We start from the raw sequence: 22,047 nt of genomic DNA on the forward strand, positions 1-22,047 counted from the left end.
GCCTCCCTCCGGTTCAAAATATGCGATAGCTGTCTCAAAGTCACGGCGAGCTACACACCGACTGCCGATTGGTCTGTCTTCTTTTGGGGCTGATTCTGTCGGCGCTGAGCTTTCTTCGTGTTGATGGGATTGTTCAGCGGATCCGGAGACAAACTCCACGATCTGCTCGTCTTTCACAGGCTCTCAGGCTTTGGTCTCTTCCTTCATTTTCAGGAAGGCCAATGCTTCTTCATCCGGAATTTTTGCACCCAGCTTTCAAAGAGCTTCACCAAGCGCAACGATTGGAAGGTCATCTATCGGATCGTCCTCTTACATAACAGAGCTGTCGAAAATACTACCTGCGTGCCGCCAGCATTTCACAATTGCTTCAGGCGTCGCCACGTCCCATGCCCCTTTCCACGCCCTGAGTCCGTAATAACGAGACAAAAATACCTTTATTTACCCGTTTAGTCCCCAAAATAGCCGTCCATAGTCCGTTCTGCTAGCTCCATATTAACGGGGCCCAAATGCATGGCGAGAGACCTGTCGCCAAAAATTTCGTCCATATTGCGGGGTGTCCATGTTAACGGGGTCCATGTTAACGAGACATGACTGTATAAGAGTTAACCTACTAAAGAATGGAGGAAACGGTGTGCTCGAAAAGCGCGCAAAGTCATTCTCATATTGCTTCATAAGTTGAAAGGTACCTCTAGTCTGGGAAAATGACAATAAAATCCTGCAACCCTCCGGCTAACGACAACGATGGTTGAACGCGAAGCCTTGTCGTGATGGATTCTTTGGTTGACCAATCCCACACTGAGAGTATGTGCACTACTCTGGAGGAACGCAAATCTTTCCTAGAATACTAGCAGCAACTCTCGGGTGTGCAGTCCGTAGGCCTAACATTTGGGTTTGGGCTGTAAGATCTGAATTGGTACCTGCTGCATGGCGTTCAGTGAGCGATTTTTTTAGTGGTTGTCGGTTTGAGGTTTTAAACCTTAGGACGTGAGTGTAGGCCTACCGTCCTAAACCTCATGATGGGAGTCAGGCCTAACACATTGTGGCTAACAGGCTTACGGCACGCACAGCAACGACATTCGTCTAGTGACGGATTCTTTGGTTGTCGTTTGAGTGTTATAAACCACTTCGCCCAAGTCGAAATGGAGCAATCGGATAGACGCCGGCTTCATAAGACGAGGGACCCAGGTTCGATTGGGCCCGCGGGAAGCGTTTTTTTCTTTTACTTCACACTCGATCATTCCCCGCCGATGATGATGATGATAATGATTGCTATTGGTTTCCCCTTTGCAGGGGGTTGATGACGTGTCATCTTACCAAAAGGATAATATACCCATGTTTTATACTCTTCGTTTAATACTAGCGCTGCTTAGAACAGGCGCAAATAACTTACTATGCACAAAATGCTTTTTTTTTCGTGTTACAGGTGGTAACTGTCCTAGGCAATATTCCCTCATCTGCTTTTCGTCCACCAGCATTTTATTCTTCTTTTCGTCGCCTCGACAGCCTTGACGTTAACTTACTATGTGCTCCCCTCAATCCTAGGTCTTCTGGAAGCGGGATATTTTACTTATGTATATTTGGATGGATACCCTCGCATTCTAACACTATGTGCCGCATAGTTTTTGTCTCTTTTCCGCATACCATGCATACCCCATTGTTGGAACTTCTTCCTCTTCTTCTCTGTAGCAGACTACGCTTCATCATCATCACTCTCATCATCACGGACCGAGTGGTGGCACGCGCTCACGCTGCACCCGCAGCGAGTTCGATTAAAACCCTCATCCTAACCTGACGTGTACTTTCCGCTCTTTCACGGCGGCTTGGCAGCCGGAGGACCTCGAGGTCCATTACATGGTGCCGGAAACCCGGGATCTCAGGACAAGGCCATCTCATCGACGCACGGAACCGCGCAAGCCTGTTAACCGACGCGACATCGGCGACCTTGGCCCCAGAATCCCCGACCGCCAGCTGAGCGCCATGGAACGGCTACTCCGACGCCGCTAGAGCCTCCGCTCACAACTGGATGGCATAATATTCGAAGTGAAAGGGGCACTGCGAGGGTAACCAGGACTTTCGGCGACCGAGGTGAGCGTCCTGCTTGAACGAGTCGAAGCGCTCCACCAACAGATAAAGAAACTTGGCGACCTCATATTTGACGAGACGCCAGAGAGAGACCCTGCTCGAGAGCGAGACGTCGGACGCGGGAAAATATGGAGAAAAGGTTGTGAATACGGCAGCAGCTCTGGGCTTCAGGTTGCAAGACGCACTCGCATCCAGACCTACACGACAGCCCAGTTACCAGACTCCGACCACCAGCAGGGCTAAGTTGCCTGAACTTGACCTCATAAAGTTCGACGGAAACCGGAAGAACTGGCAACGCTTTTGGATGCAGTTCGCGTCGTCCGTGCATAACAACGATGACCTTAGCACGGCGGACACGTTTAACTTGCTGAACACCCTTTCAACCGGAGCTGCCGCATCGTCCATCTCTTGACTTTAGGCCAGCGAGGAGTGTTACAAAGACGCCATCGACATCCTAAAGAAGCGCTTCGGTGACGAAAGGCTCATCGTTCAAGAAAACCTCAGACGCCTTCTGGACTTCAAACTGGTTTCTCCGTCTTGGAACGTACATCACCTTCGACAGCCGAGGTCCAAGTACACGTGCGAACTTTGAAGGCACTAGGTACTAGTCCCGCTAATTACTGCCTAAGGCTACGGGAGATCCTGTTCAGGATGTTGCCGCCTGCCTTGGTGTTAAAGCTTGGCGAACGCTTCGCCAAATAGACGCCTTCAGCAACGACATCTAGCTCTACTCAAGCTGCAGGCGATCGACAGCACCAAACGACACAAGCCGAACATGAGCTCCAACAGCTTCTAGATTTCATCGACCAACAAGTACAGTGTCGAGAAGCCTTGGAGCACTATACAGCAAGACCTCTGTCGGTGATGTACAAGAGCCACCTAGACAACAGCGACCTCGGAGTGCACACACCGTGTCATCTCAGCAGAGCTCAGTGAGCAGCCCTCAACAGTGCTTGTTCTGCCAGACGACGAAACATCGTTCCGAGGCCTGCGACTGCAAAGAGTGGAGCCCTACATGCAAGAAGCAGCGGTTCGCCAAGGCCGATGTTTTAGATGTCTCAAACAAGGTCATTTGGTGAAGGAATGCTGAGGTCGACTGCAGTGCGACAAGTGTGCACGAAATCACGCAACAACTATATATATATGTGCAAACGCCCAGATCTGCAACACTGTGACCTCGACACCCGTCAGCCTGCTTTACCGAAAAACTGGCCCTACGGTAGTGCTTCAAACTTTGACCGCGACAGTCGCAGGCTCCGCATCCCCGAGACACCGTCGAATTAATTTCGATGTCGGAAGCCAACGCAGTTTCATCACTGCAGAGGCGTCTAAGAAACTAGGATGCTAGTTTTTAGAAGAGGAGACCTTGACTGTTGGTGTCTTTGGAGTTAAAAATGATACTAAAAGTACGTGTTATCGCTGCCGAAAAGGCAGAGAGGACGGTACAGACTAACGCACTCGAAATCCCGTACCGGACTACCAAGTCATAACGACGGTGAGAGAAATGCGCTAGGACACAAGGGAACTCAGAGCACAGCGATTCGGTGAAATAAAAATATCGATCCTGATTGGTGCGGACCACTACTGGCAGCTAGTAACCGGCAATGTAAAACCACTGACCACGATGCTCGAAGCAGTGGAAACGTTGCTAGGCTGGAGTCTACAGTGCCCGCTGGCAGTAGGGGAAAATTTCACGCACTGTGCGAACGTTACCGTGCTCCGTGCATGCGTGGAAGCCAACGAGGTGTTGAAAGTTCTGAACCGTTCGTCGCAAGTTGAAGGCATAGGCATCAAAGCAAGGACGAAGCAAGCTCGGACACCACCAAACTGGTTATGACCCGAGTTACAAAGGCCATCGAAGTGATGAACGAGCGACAAGAGGTTGTTTTCCCGTGGCAAACAAGATTTGACGTTGGGGATAGCCTTGCTATTGCGCCGATGCGGATCCACAGTTCACCGAAAAAACTAGAAAAAGGTGCCAGGCTTGTGAGAAGGTGTGACGCAACGACTGGAGTGAACCTAAAAAAAGGAACCAAGAAAGAACTGAACATATCTCCCGTGATCCAGCACGTCTACGCACAGGCCCTCCTTGTGGGAGTACGAAATATCCTGACTGGAGTTCGCAAGAGGTTCTGCATACCGTGCGCCGACAACTAGTAAAAAAGACACGAATTCGATGATGCTTTGTTGGCCGAAGTTTTCGGTCAAGTCATATTCAGTCAAGCAAGGAATACACCCGTTCTGCAAAGACCATTCAACTGTAGCGCGGAAGAGTGTTGGAACTTCTCCCTCTTCTGCTCTGTATAATACGACGCTTCATCATCATCAGTCTCATCGTCACGGACAGAGTGGTGGCACGCGCTCGCGCTGCACCCGCAGCGAGTTCGATTAAAGACCTCATCCTAACCTGACGTGTACTTTCCGCTCTTTCACGACGACTTGGCAGCTGGAGGACCTCCAGGTCCATTACACCCCTCATTTTGTGAATACTTCCCCACAAAGCTCTTAGTTCGCAAGGAACCTTCTCTAGCTCAGAAAGCAAAGCACTGCCCTGGGAATTATCGCAGAAACTTTCCTTTCTGATGCCCAATTTCTCAGCCTTGTACATCTCTAACGACGTTTTAGCTTCCTTTTTTCGCCATTTATTCGTTTCTATCTGCCCTGTCTCTATTTTGGTTAACTTGGCTATTTTGGGTTCTCCATTGTTCTTTCCGTATTCATCGTTAGCCTTCTAGTCTTCCTTAACCACTGCGTGTCCACGCTTTTCAAGTATAGGTAACTAAAAACCTTGGCTTCCCACCTACCTTGATCCATTGCTCTCAACCTCTTCTCAAAATATATTTTTCTCTGCGCTTCTCGAACTTCAAACGACACCCAGTCCATATCTCCCTGTACTGCTTCGTTAGTTGTTTTCCCATGCGCGCACTTCAAATTCAGAGAAAGTTGGCTTTGCTGCAGGACGTACTGCTTCGTTTGTTGTTTTTCCATGTACGTCTACTTCAAATTCAGAGAAAGTTGGCTTTCCTGCAGGACGTACTGGCATACACCAGCGTCAGTGAGGACTGTAAAGCTACACTTTAATAATTCTGATACACAAGCAGGCAGGCGTCAAAGAGACTAAGAATAACAGACGTATCTGTTTACTCTTGCTTGGTACCAGGTATTCTTACAAAAGTAATCATTGAATGGTTAAGCGATGACCTAGGGATCTGTCAAGCGAGTAAAAAGGCTGTAGTTAAGCAAGACTATTTAACAATGGATCTCATTCATCTTTGTTATGAGGAAACAGAGAAATGTGAGAAGTATAATGAATGCATTTGCATTGCATTTAAAGATTTGGAGTAAGCCTTTGACAGTGTATACGGAGCGAGCTGTAATGCTAAAATAGTTGAAGGACTAGAGAACAGATGCATGCACGTTTCTTGAATGCCATGTACAAGAAATGCACAGTCAGGATAATCCTTCACAAGAAGAGGGAAAATTTCTGTAACAGAAAGGGAGGAAGGCGCTAAAATGCTACCTCTCCAAAATTGTGCAAAGACTCTGTGGTAAGGCTATTCGGGGAACTTGAATGGAAAAAGTCATGCACACGAGTAAATGAAGAATACTTGAGCCGCTCGTCATTTGCTAGCAACGTTATCTTCATCCGTGAAGCAGGAGAACAACTGGACAAATGCTTATGAAAGTGCACTGTGAAAGCTTCGTAATAGGATTAAAAATGGATAATAAGAAACCGATAGTAATGTTAAACAGGCACTCAGTGCACCGCACCTTTAATGCAGGTAATGATATTGTTGAACGGGTCGGTGAATACAGCACTAGTGGACAAGTCGTATGTGCAGACCTTGAGCAAGAGTAGAGAATCCGGCGGCGCGGTAACATGGGCTAGGGACGTTCGACAAGCACGTTGGAATCACGGCTACTAGGCCCCTCTGTCACTAAAATTAAAGGTATACAACCGGCGCGTTCCGCTCGAGATTACTTCAGTTCCAAATACTTGATACCTTACTTAAAGGGGCCCTGAAAGGCATTTTGAGCACACTAAATGAACTAGCGAAACCGTTAGATTGGGTCGTCAACGTCCTCTGTGCCAAGTATTACTATTTTACGCGCAGCGGAAAGCTCACACTTTTGTTGCAAAGTTTGTCGCTTTTTTCTCACCCTTTCCTTCGTGTTTTTGGACGCCGCCATCTTCACATGTCCACATCATCGATTCCCAGATGTTCGTCATGAGCTAGACATCCTGCTATTGGGCGGCTTTTTCACGCACTTCCGGCAAAGAGATGAATCGTCTGCTCAGCGTCGGCCCGCCGGCTGATCTGCCAGCGGAGTGTCGAAGTGCTTGGACATTTTACGACAAACGAAACAAGTGTAAACAAACGCTTAACCGTTCCTATTGAATGCAACACGGCCATAACACGACATGGATATTCTCTTACCTGAGTACGTTCCGTAAAGAAAGCGTTGGAGCCCCGTGGCACTTCTTTCGTGCAATCCCAGAGAACGCCCTGAGCCGAATGCCCGGGTTTGACGGATACATTTTATTCCACTTCAAAACAATCCAGAGATGCGTTTCGAACGAACACAACGTCACAACATGCGTTGCAAGTCTGAACCGCGATTGACAGACGATAGGTTGCCTCCTCCTGCCCGTCGTAAATTCGGCACTCACCTCGCGCGCGGTTTGCGGGGACGAACAGCAAGTCACTTAACTCTGGCGCGCAGGCCGAGATGGCTTTTAGCCACGCACACTGCACATACCCCATGCGAGGTTGAGTTGTACGTCGCTCGAGAAAGATAATCCAGACCATGGGAAGCACTATACACCCGCAGAAGCACAACGTCGCAGTTCATCGCGAAACAAAGGCGTCCACAACACACACACCATCGCCTCCTGTAATATCAAACGCTTCTCGCACTTCCCAATGGGAGTGAGTGGTACGCCTGCAGTGCCCACATGTCGCGAGGTGGGGCCCCGAGCTGAACCGGGATCACGCAACCGTAACTGACTTCTGGGGAGGTTTGTGCCTTGTTGCCAAGGCAACCGATGTTCGACATTGCCAAAGAAATGGCGCTCGCTCCAGCACTAGAAGGCTCAGAGCCGCGCCGGAGCATGTTTTGCCAACGTTGCCGCTCTCCACCACGCGTCGCCCCAAGCTTAACTGGTCACATGATTGAAGCGTTTTGTGCAAGGGTTCTGTATCGGCTGTGGTATCGGTTTAAAATGTCTTTTTCACATGCCGCCGGCAGGAATTACCACCACCGCAAAATAAGACCCGGCACCAGCGGGGCCATATCTGATACGGCGCTTTTTGGATAAACAGTGCGCGATGCATGAAAGGGACCGAGCGCACGACCCTCCCCGTGCGGCTGCGAGTTCGCCGCCGATAAAAAGTCATGTGCCGCCAGCAACGTACACCGCGAAAGGGCAAGGCCAGGCCGCCGCATACATGCGGCCGGATTTTTCGTTCGCTTTTCCAGCCTTTAGCGGAGTGCGGAATTCATGGTGTCAACAAAGCTTGCCCGTAGCAGACGACAGTCTGAGCCAGGCAATAGCGGAAGTACGTCACCGATGCGGAGCGCAGCCTCATGGGAGGAAGGCTCGCGTGCCGTCAACAGCGGAGAGTAAGTCGAAAGGAGGAGGAAACGCGGAGCGACGATAATGCGCGGTTTTTGATTTACGATTTCTCAGCTAATACTCATCGCTTTAACAAAATTCTTGCGGGAGGAGATTGCAAATACATTGCTTTATTTGGGTACATGTACATCCATGCATCGGCGGAAGGTATTTCAGGACCCCTTTAACGGCTTGAAGAAAACTTTAGGTCGGTCCAGCCAGCATCCTATATATCAAATGACGAGAAATATGGGATGTTTATGTGATGAGGGTAACTGACAACCCGTGGATCACAAAGGTGACAAAGCAGCTACCGACGGACGGGTCGAGAAGTAGAAGAGCACTATAACTCGACAGAGGACATGAAATAAAAAAAACGCTCAGGCAAAGTGAGCACTAGTGAATCAAAAGACTGGAACGGCTGGAGAAAAAACGAGGAATGTTTTGTCCGGCAGTTGACACAAACAGGCTGATGACGTTGTTATAATGATGAAGATTGCGGTTATGATGATGTATTATAGAACTGCAGTTCCTTGCAGGTTATTTATCATTCTTTGTCTTGCACATGGCATCGCCAGTTCCTAAGTTCGCGTGCGAACTTAGCGACCACAAGCCAGTAGGGGAAAGATACCGATTCTCCGCCCACCTTCTATTATGCCCCAAGTTTATACCTGTATAAAAAACGAATGACATAAAAAGCGTACTTGCGACGGCCTTCCGTGGTGTTGACCAGCCTGCTGAACATTGTTGAGCCGGTCCTATTGTTGTGGTTGTTGATTCCTGTGGTTACCATTACCTTGAGACCTGGGTTGCAACTCCTGAGGTTAAGCAGAGCTCCGTACTGCTCGGGGTCTGTAGGTCGCACCATCGTCAGCGTGCCATTCTCAAGAGTCTTCACGAATCCGGCAATCAGGTGGGTGCACAGGTACGCGGTATTTTTGTCGAGCTTCAAGGTATAAGGTAACGTAAAATAGCACACACGCCGCACATTGGTCCTATTTAGATTCCCTGCAACATAAAATATAACATCTCTAATATTCACGGAACGACGGCGTGGCTATATCCGCTTGAAAATTAGGAAATTTCAGGAAACCCCTATATCATGAAACATCAGGAAACCCAGATGTATGATTTGACTAAAAAAGTGCATGTGCGCAGGGACAGCACGCAAAGCGTGAATGGCATTTTGCATTGCGCAACGTCCCTGCGCAGATTCCATTCTTCATTCAAATTGAATGCTCGGCCACGCAATTCGTCGAATTTGCACACCAGGTCACTTCGAATGCTCATATTTGAGCATTGTGGTGATGACGCCCTACGGGGACTTCTTAGAGTGTACGATATTGCAAAGTAACCAGCATGTGCTTTTGTATGGTCGTTTATTTATGCTCATTTAGCACGAAAATACTGCGGGTAAAACAAGAGAACTCTGTGGGCGAACTATGAAGCCCACGCGCGTACTCAGGAGCTTAACACAATGTTACATACCCACACAGTAGCACATACCCGCAGATATGTAAAATCTATGGGTTTCATGATACGGCTATTTATCTCAATTACTTAAGTTAGCCGTCAACTGGAATAACTCAGTCAACAAATGATTGTGCAAGCGCTAGGACGTTCGATCCCAAGAAGCCCGCGTGCGTACTCTGCAACCTGGCACAGCGTTACCTACCCACAGATGTGTACGGAACAACGTTTTATAAGCAGTTATTGACGCCGAATATGATCCACCCACATTGAAGAGAAGAAATGAGACCTATTAGGACCAGCTTTATGTGCAAACTAGCCAAAATGAGGCTTGCTTTCTCACAGTGTATCGGCATCGGCTGGCGCACAATTCTACCTTTCTTTTCAAATGCGTCGCAGTTGTATTATCATGCTCTTTAAAGGTTCTAAGCAGACAAAATCCAAGTTTGTTTATTCGAAGGAGTTCGTGTTTTACAGTGTCCCAGCGCTTGTCCGACAGGACATGATGCCGTCTTCACTGAGAAATTAATCAATTTAGGTTAAAACCTTCATTTCCCCGCTAATTCGTGTGCTTGCGCGACGTCTGCCATGACGTCATAAGTGCGCGCATTCAAACTAACTTCCATTGCGTCATTAGGCTCGGCGGCATTGCTTGCCGGCAGTCCTCCGAGATGGCGGTACCATACTCATCCACGAACCGCGTTGTGCGCCGTTCCTTTGTTTTTGACCGTATTCGCACCTGGCTTGCTTTTTTTAATGTAGAAAGTAATCGTTTCGTGAAACATGGGTTACGCTCGACTAACAGAGTGACGTAATACAACGTCGCTTACGACAAACGGCCCGTGTCGTGTAAGACAACTCCAAAGCGGCGGAGTGCTGTGCAGCTAAACAAGCATAGTGCGCCCAGTAGCCACAGCAGTGCGCATCGGTACTTCTATGCTTACGTGTATTTTCGCAACTTTCATTGTTTACCGAACCATTTTTGCTGCTGTACAATGAATATGCATTACATTTAAGCGCAAATAGCTCACTTGGCAACATAATAAGCTCCGCCTAATTTGCGTTTGCTTCTTTTGCCGGCATCAGCCTATCGCACAGCTGGAAATATGGCATCATAGGTTGTGTTGCCGGACATGAATTAGTCGGTCGCATGGCAATTATTTTTCTCCTAATTATATAGCTTATTTGAGCTAAGTGTGCGTCCAAAATGGTGTCAGTATGATTACAACGAGGCAATCTTTCGAATAAAGCAAAGTTGTGTTTTGTCTGCATAGCCCCTTTAAGAATGGGCCCAGTAGCTACGACTTTGTGTAGTAGAGCTTTTATGGCATGAGGCCATTTGAATCATGGCGAGCACCATTCGGATTCTCCAGTTATCTTCTATTCACAGACTGTTCGGCATACCCCGCAATTCTTTCCTCATGACATACGAATCATATAAACGGCTTTTTTCAGGAGTATCAATGTACTGGATTTAACAGAGGGGCTGTTGTAGAAGCCGGTACAGAAAAAAATATCACGAAAATGCAAACGCTGGTGAGCGCGTGCCCCGCGGCGACCCCCGAATGCCCTGGCACGTGAATTGGCGTTAGCAAAAAAAATAAAAATAATAAAAACAACTGGCAAAAACTTTGAGGAGAAAGGCAATGCCGATTGCTCGGGAGCAAAACGCCGAGTCCCCGGCTCGCGCAGTGGATTTCGCAAATATATATATATATATATATATATACTGGAGGAAACCCCGAGGAGAGAGAAAATGCCGATCGCCAGCGCTAATGCAAACGACGAAACGACACCCTGCTTAGGAAAGGTCACCGCGGCCGCCGCATTCTTTAGAAGCCATTATGAACAGTTTGAGACATGGCTACCGGTGCTCCAATCCTTCCCGACACGACTTGCAGATCCCGCCACCTTTGCCTCGAGTCGATGATGAAGAGCTTGTGGATGTCTACAATGCTGAGGATGACTTTGCATTCTTCACTCGCCGCGAAGAACACTACTAACATGCACATCACGATGACCACTAACACCAGAATTATGCAAATAAACAATGATACTGAAACTTAACTCTGTGTGCGGCAGTGCTCACCTACAACACGTTCGCCATCTTGCGCGTGAGTGCAGGCTTCCCTGAATTTTGGGGGATTTGCCAAATACTTTAGTGCTCCTTGCTTTTCTGGTTTCTTTTTGCACCACAGCCTTGCTACCTTTTTAGCGCGCAGGCAAGACAACCTGAACTTTAACTGGTGAAACTACTGTTGCTGCGAAGTTGTGTTATACTTAAGTACATCTTTCGCCATCCTACAAATAATACTCCCAAGGCTCTTCGTGTCTTTATAGCGCGAAGCGTTCCATAACACATGCTTCAACTCCGCAGTAGCCAAAAGGAACATGCAGTGGCGCACCGCGTAGGAAGCAGATCAATCTATCTTGAAAGGCTTTCAAGAAAACAGCGCAGGCGACGGGACTAAGCAAGAAACACACACCACAGGCAATGTGTGTGTGTTTCGTTTACAGCCCCTGTGTTGTGTGTTTCCTGCTAATTCCCGTCGTCCGGGATGTTTTCTGTAAATTACAATGTACCAACGAGACCATCAGTACACCCTTCTGCAATTTATTGGAAGGCATAAGGCGGAAGGGGATCGCGAAGCAAATCGTGTGAAGCGGCAAGATGACGAACCGCTTTGAGAACGCGAGGCGGAAGCAAAGCAGGGAGAAGGGGGGGGGGGGGAGGTGTTCAATTGGGTAATAACTATTGCGCATTCAGAACTCCCAAGAAGTGCTAAGGGTCCTAGTACTGTTTTCCTGCTGTCCCCGGACTGTCCTCGACCGTGGGTTAGTGCAACGACACTAATTCGGGGGGATTTCACTGCGAATGTGTGTGGAGTTAGTAGGGAGTTGTTTATGCGTTTCACGTTTGAGATATTTTGTTGGGGTAGGTTACACCGACCCGGCCGTACGGGCACCGCGTAGCGTACGCCCATTGTTTTGACATTGTCCAAGATTGAGTGTGCAGTTGGGAGTATGCCGATGAGCGACAACAAAGCTACTGTGACCTTCGTTGGTGAGTGAACATGACTTTACAGCTTCGCTCCTCATCCACATTTATAGTGCCCAATGACATTGAATTTTAAGTCCAGAGCATTTTAGGGCCCCGCCTTGTCGTCGTAGCTCGTTCGTTGTCACGATGTCTAGCCACTGCCGCAAACAGGCGAAGTAGCGCAGTAACGGACCCAAACAGAGCTCCACGGCGTTACCGTAACGGCGTAGCACAGTAGCCTCGAAAAACAAGTCGTTTGTATTGTCGTAATTCCTCATAACTCCTGAACCGTTGGCACCTGCCATAAGACTCCCATTATTTAGCGCAAAGAATACTACAGGTACATTTGAAGAAAAATCTCTCTAAATAACCGGCAGCCCCTGCGTTCATTTAGTTATGAACGCTCGTTGGGTTGATTTTTACGATAGTAAGCGAAAAAAGTGGCCGCGGAAGACACGCGATCAAAACTACGCAGTAGTGTTCCGCCGGGGGTGAGATAAAAGCAAGCGCAAAAAATAGAAGCATCTCCACTCCGTGGATGCTGGCGAGGATACGGAGTACGGGGACTCGAAATGACATCAAACTTGCGCCCCGAGTGACATCAGGGGCGGTATTCTCGTAACTGTCCCTTTTGAAAACGTCCCTTTTGCGTCCCTTTCACCGTGATGTACTTTCAGTTAAGCAGTGGTCCTTTGATTCAAGGAAGTGTCTAGCGTTCCGTCCAGATGGAACGCTAAAAAGTTAGTTCCGTCCATCATCATCATCATCATCATCATCATCATCATCATCATCATCATCATCATCATCATCACAAGCCTATCTACGTCCACTGCAGGGCAAAGGCCTCTCCCATTATTCTCCAATTACCTCGGTCCTGTGCCAACTGTGACCAATTTATCCCCGCAAACTTCTTGATCTCATCTGCCCATCTAACTTTCTGCCGCCCCCTGCAACGCTTGCCTTCTCTAGGGATCCACTCTGTTACCCTTAATGACCAGCGGTTATCTTGCCTTCGCATTACATGCCCTGCCCACGTCCATTTCTTCTTCTTAATTTCTACTAATATGTCTTTAACACCAGTTTGCTCCCTGACCCACTCCGCTCTCTTCTTGTCCCTTAATGTTACACCTATCCTCTTCCGTTCCATTGCCCGCTGAGTCGTTCTCAATTTAAGTTGAACCCTCTTAGTGAGCCTCCAAGTTTCTGCCCCGTAGGTGAGTACCGGTAAGATGCAGCTGTCATACACTTTCTTCTTCAGCGACAATGGTAGGCTGCTATTCATTATCTGAGAATGTCTGCCATATGCACCCCACCCCATTCTGATCCTTCTAATTATATCTGCCTCATGGTTGGGATCTGGGGTCACAACTTGGCCTAATTAGATATATTCGCTTACCACTTCCACTGCCTCGCCACCTATCTCAAATTGCTGTGCTGTCCCGAGGTTATTGATCATTACTTTAGATTTCTGCATATTAATTTTCAGGCCCACGGTTCTACTCTGTTCGCCCAGTGCGGAAAGCATGCTTTGCAATTCGTCCCCCGAGTTACTTAGCAAGGCAACGTCATCACAAATCTGGTTCCGTCAAGACTGAACGCCAAATCAAAACCAGCCGATTAGCCGCCATTTCTCGTACTGGGATTTGGTGTAGCGGCTCCGCCGCTGTCTACGGACGCTGTAGTCCCTGGTTCGATTCTTGGAACTTTTTTTTTTTGCTGCCGTGGTTAGCGTTTTGCAATTCACGCGATGAGAGCAGTCGGTCTGGTTTTTTACTCAAGCGGCCGAACTGCTCCCGCTTACTGGAGCCAAGGCCGACGTAGCCATCGCCAGTTACGCCCGATCTCCTGTAATTATTACCAGTGATTAATAATTAACAGTGACTCTGGCTACTCAGTGAGCGGAAGCGGTTTGGCCGGTTGGGTAAAAATCAAGACCGACTGCTCTCGCTTAATTATTGTGAAGCGGGCGTCGGGTGGCGGCTTTGAGATGCGTCCGGATCTGTATCATCTGTACTTATTAATAATGATTAATAATTATCAGTGATTCTAGCTAGTCAGTGAGCGGTAGCGGCTTGGCCGGTTAGGTAAAAAATTGGCCGCGTATCTGCTCCTTTCGTTGCAAATGCCGTCAAAAGACGATAGTCTTTATCGGCTTTTGCGAAGTAAATGCCTCCCTTCGCTTTCCCGCTCACCTCTCATGTTGTTCCTCTTGCATCGCGCTCCTCCCAAGGTAAAGACGCCAAAGGTTTGCTTAAATCATTTTAAATATCCCGCGTTCCACTGCTCCAAACCGGGTGACTCGATGCGAACGCTGCCGTACGGCGAAGACGCGCGTTAATCGAGGCGCCCTACTTCATCGTTTATAGAACCGCGTTTCCCTACTCCACGTGCGTTGCAAGCAGAACGTGGAACCTACCTAGTGGAACCTTGCGTAACTGTTGCCGGTTGATTTCTTAAAATGGCCCCAGAAGCTATAGTGGCGCGGGCGACAGCAGGCGACGGCGGAGTGAATTCTTTTTCTGCAGTTGATGAAGTATTTAATTTCGCAAATTCAAGCATGTTTGATTTTTTTATAAAGGAACACTGCAAATATCACTTCTTTATTGATTTGTTGTCTCATATTTGCGTAATGTCTTGTTCTTCTTCAACAATGTTGACAAGTATGAACATTCCACCGGACATAGACGGGTAGATTTAGCTTTGACTATATAAGACTATTGCGCAGGCATTGTTTTGCTTTGGCCGGGTGGCTGAATCGGGTCACAGACAGACAGACGGACAGACATACAGACATACAGACATACAGACAGACCAAAATTTCTGCGTTTAAGTAGCCCAAGAAAGACTATCGTCTTTAAAATCAAGAACGACTGCTCTCAACGCGAGTTGTGTTTCCTCTGGACGGAACTTTAGTAACAGTTGCCGTTCCGTCTGGACGGAACGCTAGACACAGCCTTGATTCAAATAGCGTAACTGTTCTTGCAAACGCATTTTGAAGAACTGAAACGGTATCAAAGTATCTTTTATGTGTTTATTGTTCCGCGAGCTAACCGCGACGAAAAATCGTCTGCTCCAAATCGTCTGCTCCGAGTAGCCACGGCTGATAGCTCCGCCGTGCTTGCATGGCGTCACACCCGGGTGTTCGCTTTTAGCCAATCAGGGCTCGCTCAAAATGGGCACTTTTGAAAGGGACACAAAAGGGACAAAATACCTGAATACCGCCCCTGATTTGCGCCCGACCCTCATTCGATTTGAATCGGGAGTTGCATTTTGATTATTCCCTAAATGAAACTGCAACTCACGGCTATTTCGCTTGATTCTCGCTTGATGGTGGTGTGCGCACAGATGGACGCGGACGGACATTGGGAGTTCCTAAGGTACTCCGCACCGTTACACGCGAGGTAGTAAGCCGTTTGACTCTCGGGTATTGACTCTCGGTCGAGTCCAATGGGTAAGACGACTGCCACTGACTCTGTCTGGTCTACCAGACACAGGCTCGAATCCTGCCGGTGCCTGTGTGATTTTTTTGCGGTTGTAAATGCTATGCATACGGAAGCGGACGGACATTGTGCGGTCCTAAGGGACTCCGCATTTAAAAGAACAGAACTGCCCCACGTGCTGTTCCAGGCAGAGGGCACGGTAGCACTTCAAAGGCGGGAAATTCAAATTGCGTTGGACGAACCTCTATTCAATTCATCAGCAGAGGAGTGAGACAGGGAGGGGAACAGTGTAAGCGGTGGTAGCAATGAACGCATAACGGTGCCACAGCCTCTCTGGCGAATCGCTGCTTGTACTTGAGACACCTTTCATGTTCAGTGGAACTGCTTTATTTTCAAGTGCAGATCGCTTTAGGGGCCCGCCTTATCGCCGTAGCTCGTTCGCTGTTACAACGTCTAGCCCCTGCCGGAATCTGGCGGCGCAGCGAGATAACGGAGCCAAACAGAGGCTTCGAAAAATAAGCGGTTTATGTAGTCATAACCGTTCGAAATTCCTGTACCACTGGCGCTTGCCATACACCTACCCATTGCTTATCGCAAAGAAAACTCAGGTACATTTGAGGCAAAATCTTAGTAAATAACCGGCAGCCCCCGCTTTCATTTAGTTAGGAACGCCCGTTGGGGTGCTTTTACGACAGTAACCGAAAAACGTAGCCGCCAAAAACAACGCGTTCCAAGCTGCGCAGTAATGCGGCGACAGGTGCGACATGAAAGCAAGCACCAAAATAAGAGAACTCTCGCTCGCGCCGTTCCAGGCATGGGGTGAGTGAGCCCTGCGAAGGCGGGAAATTTGAATTGCATTGGACAAACCTCCGTTTAATTCATCAAGCGAGGAGTGAGACCGGGAGGCGAGCAGCGGGATGAGTGGTAGCAGCGAGCGGATAAAGGCGCCACAGCCCACTATGGCGAATCACTGCTGTGCATTTCCGACAGCTTTCACGTTGATGGGAACGGCTTTAATTTTTTAAGAGAGTAGCTGTTGTGGCTCGCCGTAATGTGTGGCGCGTAATGCGCAACGCTTCAGAAATACTAAAAAATGCCGAGCGCCCGTGAGAGCGTGCCTCGCGGCGACCGCCGGGCTCCCCCGGCTCGCGCCGTGGCTTGAGCAACAAAAAAAAAAAAAGAGAAACTGGCGAAAACCCCGAGGAGCTCCTTGAGTTGCCTAGCAGCCAACAACACCACAGCGGGCGCAACACCTGCTCCACGAAATATCGACGCGACTCCAGGAGCACCGCGCCTGCGCCGTGCACGTACGGGTGGCCGCTACGCCCAGGCTGTCGTCAATCGCTACCGCGCATGTAATTATTGGCATGAGGAACACGATGATTTCGGTGCAGATGACAGTGATTACTGCTAGCACAGTGCAAAGCGACGACGGAACATGTAAATAAACAATTTCAGACTTGTACAAATGCGTGGTGATGTGTTCTTCAGAGCTCACGTAGGAAGACATCCTGTAGCTGCGCTATGGTTCAAGCCTTGCGCGACTTAGTTCAAGCGTCGCCAGTTTTTTTTTTTCGGTTCATGGGAGCAATTGTACGTGTAAAACATGACCAGGAGAATACGCTTATTTGGTATTTAGTCGCATTCACCGAAAAAACCGAAAACATGTCACAGGGAACGTCATCGCGGCGTCAGTGCCTCCGTGTGGAAAGACAGTGGCGTAATTAGTGGCGAATACGAAGTGTAGCCGCAAATCTTTATGTTGCTAGGCATGTACATCATTTCAGAAACCTGTAAGATCTTATATAATTCCGATTGGTGTTTAAACATGAACCTTCATTGTGGGCGTCCCTTTATTTACCTTTGTCTGAAGATGGTAACATCAGTTCCTCAAACCGTACCTATTTCTTTCCTGGCTTAATAGAATATAGTTTTCGCTTATCTGAGGTTCTGTCTATTCGCCCTGGCTTCTTGCGCTTTGGTACAAATGTTTATAATGAATTAGACAGAAATCTCCCGCTTTGAAATCTTATTAGGGCGTCGGATGCGACTTCAATAGAAAAGTGGCTTCTTGCGGTTTGGTACAAATGTTTATAATGAATTAGGCAGAAATGTCCCGCTTTGAAATCTTATTAGGGCGTCGGATGCGACTTCAATATAAAAGTGCCTTCTTGCGCTTTGGTACAAATGTTTATAATAAATTAGGCAGAAATATCCCGCTTTGAAATCTTATTAGGGCGTCTGATGCGACTTCAATAGAAAAGCGGCTTCTTGCCCTCATAAAAATGTTTACCGACATTTAATAAACTTGTTATAGAGATAGCTGAAAAGAATCCTATAAACATTTTGTCGACATTTTATAGAATATTTCTATTGAGTTTCCCTTGCAAATTGGCCACCGCGCTTTAACTAACAGTCTATAGAGCCAAGTCAATAGATCTTCGCTTTTGAATATAGTTTTTTATGAGTTTCTTATAGGAATTTTGCAAAAAAATTCAATAAGCTTTCTATGCAATTTTTACTGTGTATAGTCGCAACAGCCTGTTGCGTGTGGCTCAGATTTGAATATAGTTTCTGACGGATTTTTATTAAATTTATGGCAAAATATTTTAATAAAATTGTTATTGAGTATAGTCGTAACATCCTGTTGCGTGTGAATAAAGTTTGAATAAACTTTTGAATGAGTTTGTATTAAATTTGCCCGAATTACCTTTCATAAATTTATTATTGAGTATCGTCGTAACATCCTGCTGCGAGTAAGTCAGCTTTGAATACAACTTCTGACGGGTTTTTATTCAATTTATCTGAATTATATTTCTGTAAAATTCATGTTGTGCACAGTCATCACAACCTGTTGCATATGAGCTAAGTCTAAATAGAATTTCTAAAGAGTTTTTATTAAATTTATCTTTGTTAGCTTCTATAAAGTTATTGAGTATAGTCGTAATATTTTGTTGCCTGTGAGTCAGGTATTCTGGCAAGTTTTAACAGAGGAGCTTTGAAGGGGCTCGGACTGTCAGGCGGTGATGTCCGTCACCCCGGGCTCCACAGCGCCCAAGTGCTCTCAAGACGAAGTGATGGTACGTCTATCTCGCGAGCTGTGTTGATGCGGCGGGGAAGGCGGTGCAATGGCACCCCACATGGCACGGACAAACTACCAGACCTCCGTGGGTGGGCTACAGAAACGCAATACAGAGTCTATTAAAACTCAACATGATGAAGGCAACAAGATGCTTGCGGCGTGTTCGTAATAAGATGTTTATTGCCGGACCACAGTCCACACATAAGGAGTCCACACAGTCCACACATAAGGAGTACGATCGACCCCAGAGAAAGGCAATACAGAGTCTGTTAAAACTCAATTTAGTAAAGGCAACAACATGCATGTTGAATTTTAGATGCGGAGCGTCTCTTGCTCGGGGGTATGTCCCGCGGCGTCGGCGTCCGCACTCACACTACGCGTGCGCAACTCTTTTCCTTCCCGCTCTCCAACAGCTGCGCATTACTCTCTCCACTTCTCTCCTACCACCTGCTTGCGCTTCTCCTGCCTTCTCGCTTCCGCTCTCGCGGCGCATGCGCTACTCTCCTCCTCTAGTCTCATCTCCTTCAAGTGTGAATATAAAGCGGGTAGAGCGCTGCGCGCGTTCAGTGCAGCGCTTGCTTCGGTTGACTCCGTTGATGCTTCTGATGAAGTGTGATGGAAGCAACAGTCCCGTCAGTGAGTGAGCTGACGCAAGCACGCGTCAGCATCAGCCCAAACACTAATAGCAACGTTACGTCCACTCAAGACAAAGCTGCGAAGCGAAGGGCACGCGACGCTGAACGCAAACGCTTGAAGCGAGCTGCGGACCCTGAACTTCGTCAGTGCGAAGCAACTTCGAAGCGTCAACGTCGAGCAGCGGATCCTGAGCTTTGGCAACGTCAAGCAGCGTCGGTTCGATAACGTCGAGCGGCGGTACTGGAACTTCGACAATTTCCCCCAAACCCAACTACTAACACAACGGAACGCAACGGAACCCCCCGATGCTCCGCATTCTACTCAGGGTTCCCCTCGGGAAGATGGGGTAATTTTTTTGCAATATAATGTTTATTGATTTTATGTTGGCCGCAGTGTTTAAGAAGGAAGATTTGGTTCACTCTATAGAAACGCAATATGAAGTGTATTAAACCTCAATTTCTTGAAGGCAAGAAAATGTTGGTTGAGTTTGTGCAAGAAAATGTTTGTTGACTTTCTAACGAGCACAGTCTATAAGCGATGAGTTTTAATTGACTTTTTATTGACTCTATAGAAACACAATAGGGGGTCTATTAAAACTCAACGTCATGAGGGTGCGCTTTGGTACAAACGTTTATAATGAATTAGGCAGAAATGTCCCGCATTGAAATCTTATTAGGGCGTCGGATGAATTAGGCAGAAATCTCCCACTCTGAAATCTTATTAAGGCGTCGGATGCGACTTCAATAGAAAAGAAAGTGCCTTCGTGGTTCTCTAACCGCTACGCAGACCCGCAAAAGGCCCGCCAAAGAATGCTTACGCTTTGTCTCACAGTACTCTTTTGGAAATTTCTGAGTCACTTTTTGGAATTTTATTAGTGTCTCTACGTCCCTTAGTTCCCCGTTGATTCCTGCACGGCGCAAATAATCGAGTCAGCGATTGCGACACATGAAAAGCTCTTCAGTCGTCACTAACTTGATCTTGACTGAATGACTTGAAAAATTACGTGACTTCCAAAAATACAAGTAAACAATTAAGGCCCCGCATAACGTTTGCATAGTGTTATTTGTACAAATGTTTTAAAACTTCTCAATGTAATCAGTTATACATATAACGTACACATGCGAGGCGTTGTTTGGTTTAGTCTGCGCATATAAAGCTGACGCCGATAGGGTTCACTTGCATTTCCGAGATATTTTATCACGGTAGCTTGTGGATGTACAAGATTCAAATCATTCTTATGTGTTAAGGTTTTTTCCTTGTTACTCTCTTCGTACTTGACACGCAAGCAAGAATAGTAAAAAGAAAGAAATGCGCACAAATATGTTGACGACACGTTTTGATGGTTGCTGATGTTGAACCCAACCCTTCCCTCCTCAATTAAAAGAACGTTTATCATATGGACTTGGTAATGCTGACGGAATAACCTTTACCGTTACTGTGAAGGAAACAAGAATCAGAGACACCAGTTCCAGCCAGTTTTACGCGCACGCCAAAGATACAAACGTGCCTAATTAACTTGTTTCCCACCACTGCTATGCGCCTGACTCATGAGGAGCATAATTTGGACGCATAAAACCCCTTTGAAATATCACTTTCCGCAGACTGTCTTCTTGTACCCTACAGCAAATTATGGGGCGGCTCAGTCAACTGTGCTACTTGAGACAGAATTCGTCGCTGACGTCTCCACGGTATTGGTAGGATTGTAGGGAGCCCTGTATGAAGAAACGCTGCAAAAAACATTAAGTTACACGTCCGCTTTTAAGAGGGAGGAAGAGGTTCACAAAATTCACCAGCCAATCCGCTTTGTGAAGGTGGTTGTTCAGCGGATCTGCGTGGGTGGCTGCGGAGGGTAGGGGGGGGGGGGGGGGGGGGGGCGCCAAAGCTTTGCTGTCCGGGCAAGGGCGTCAGCGCACTTGCGTTTTTGCGGTCAGGTAGTTATTGTGCACCAGTTTGTTGCACATGTTGCAGTTCGATCAGAAATGACGATTACAAAGACTCTTTGGAACTTACGGTACGCGTCCTTGAGGTCTTTCAATTTGGTATCATAACCCAGAATGCGCTTGACGGTATTCTCTGAATCACTGTATGCACCATCGGTTCTCGCCGATTGCTTGATTGACACGGGACACGGGACAATTGGTTGATTGACACGAGACAAAAGGTGATTTTGCGGGTATTCAAAACATTTCCAGTTTGAGGCCCACATGCCCAGAACGGTCCACTAAAATGTTTGTTGTTCATCTGCCTTGAAGCACAATTAAACGCCAAAGTGGGCGTCGGTTACACACACGTGGATGCTGCTTTTTTGGGTCTTCTGCGGTGACTGCTCGCTAACGGTCATTAAAGAGGAATATAGCAGTATACGAGCGCGCACAAACATTTCTGTTTGCTTTATTGGCTTACTGGTCAACAGCCAGGCGAAGTCTTTACTTAGAGGAAGAGTGTGGGGGGACGTGTAATTTAAATAGTTCTTGGATTGGCATTAAAAGGACGCAAGTACTTTGTGATACGTTTTATCGCCGTTCTTAAGCGGCTAAACTTTGCGTGCAGGACAGGGAAAAGCCTTCTTTTGGATCAAATGTCGCATCACGTTAGATGCACACGGTTGCCAAATACGAGCCCTTCAATGTATGGGAACAACAATGGGGGACCACAATTGGGGACCACAACTAAAACTAAT

The 22,047-nt window shown here is 47.5% G+C and overlaps 1 protein-coding gene across 1 annotated transcript in view; it reads right to left on the reverse strand.

The window, feature by feature from the left end:
- The window catches only part of LOC144168599 (chitinase-3-like protein 1), a 60,526-nt gene that overhangs the window by 19,483 nt on the left and 18,996 nt on the right, over positions 1-22,047 (reverse strand). Inside the window, exon 3 of the mRNA XM_077697549.1 lies at positions 8,404-8,707. Coding sequence (XP_077553675.1) covers positions 8,404-8,707 — 304 coding nt within the window. The remainder of the gene's footprint in view (positions 1-8,403; positions 8,708-22,047) is intronic.

This window comes from Haemaphysalis longicornis, unplaced genomic scaffold (assembly GCF_048455015.1).
Source record: "Haemaphysalis longicornis isolate Haplotype H1 unplaced genomic scaffold, Haemaphysalis longicornis Haplotype H1 scaffold_2, whole genome shotgun sequence".
Lineage (NCBI taxonomy): Eukaryota > Metazoa > Arthropoda > Arachnida > Ixodida > Ixodidae > Haemaphysalis > Haemaphysalis longicornis.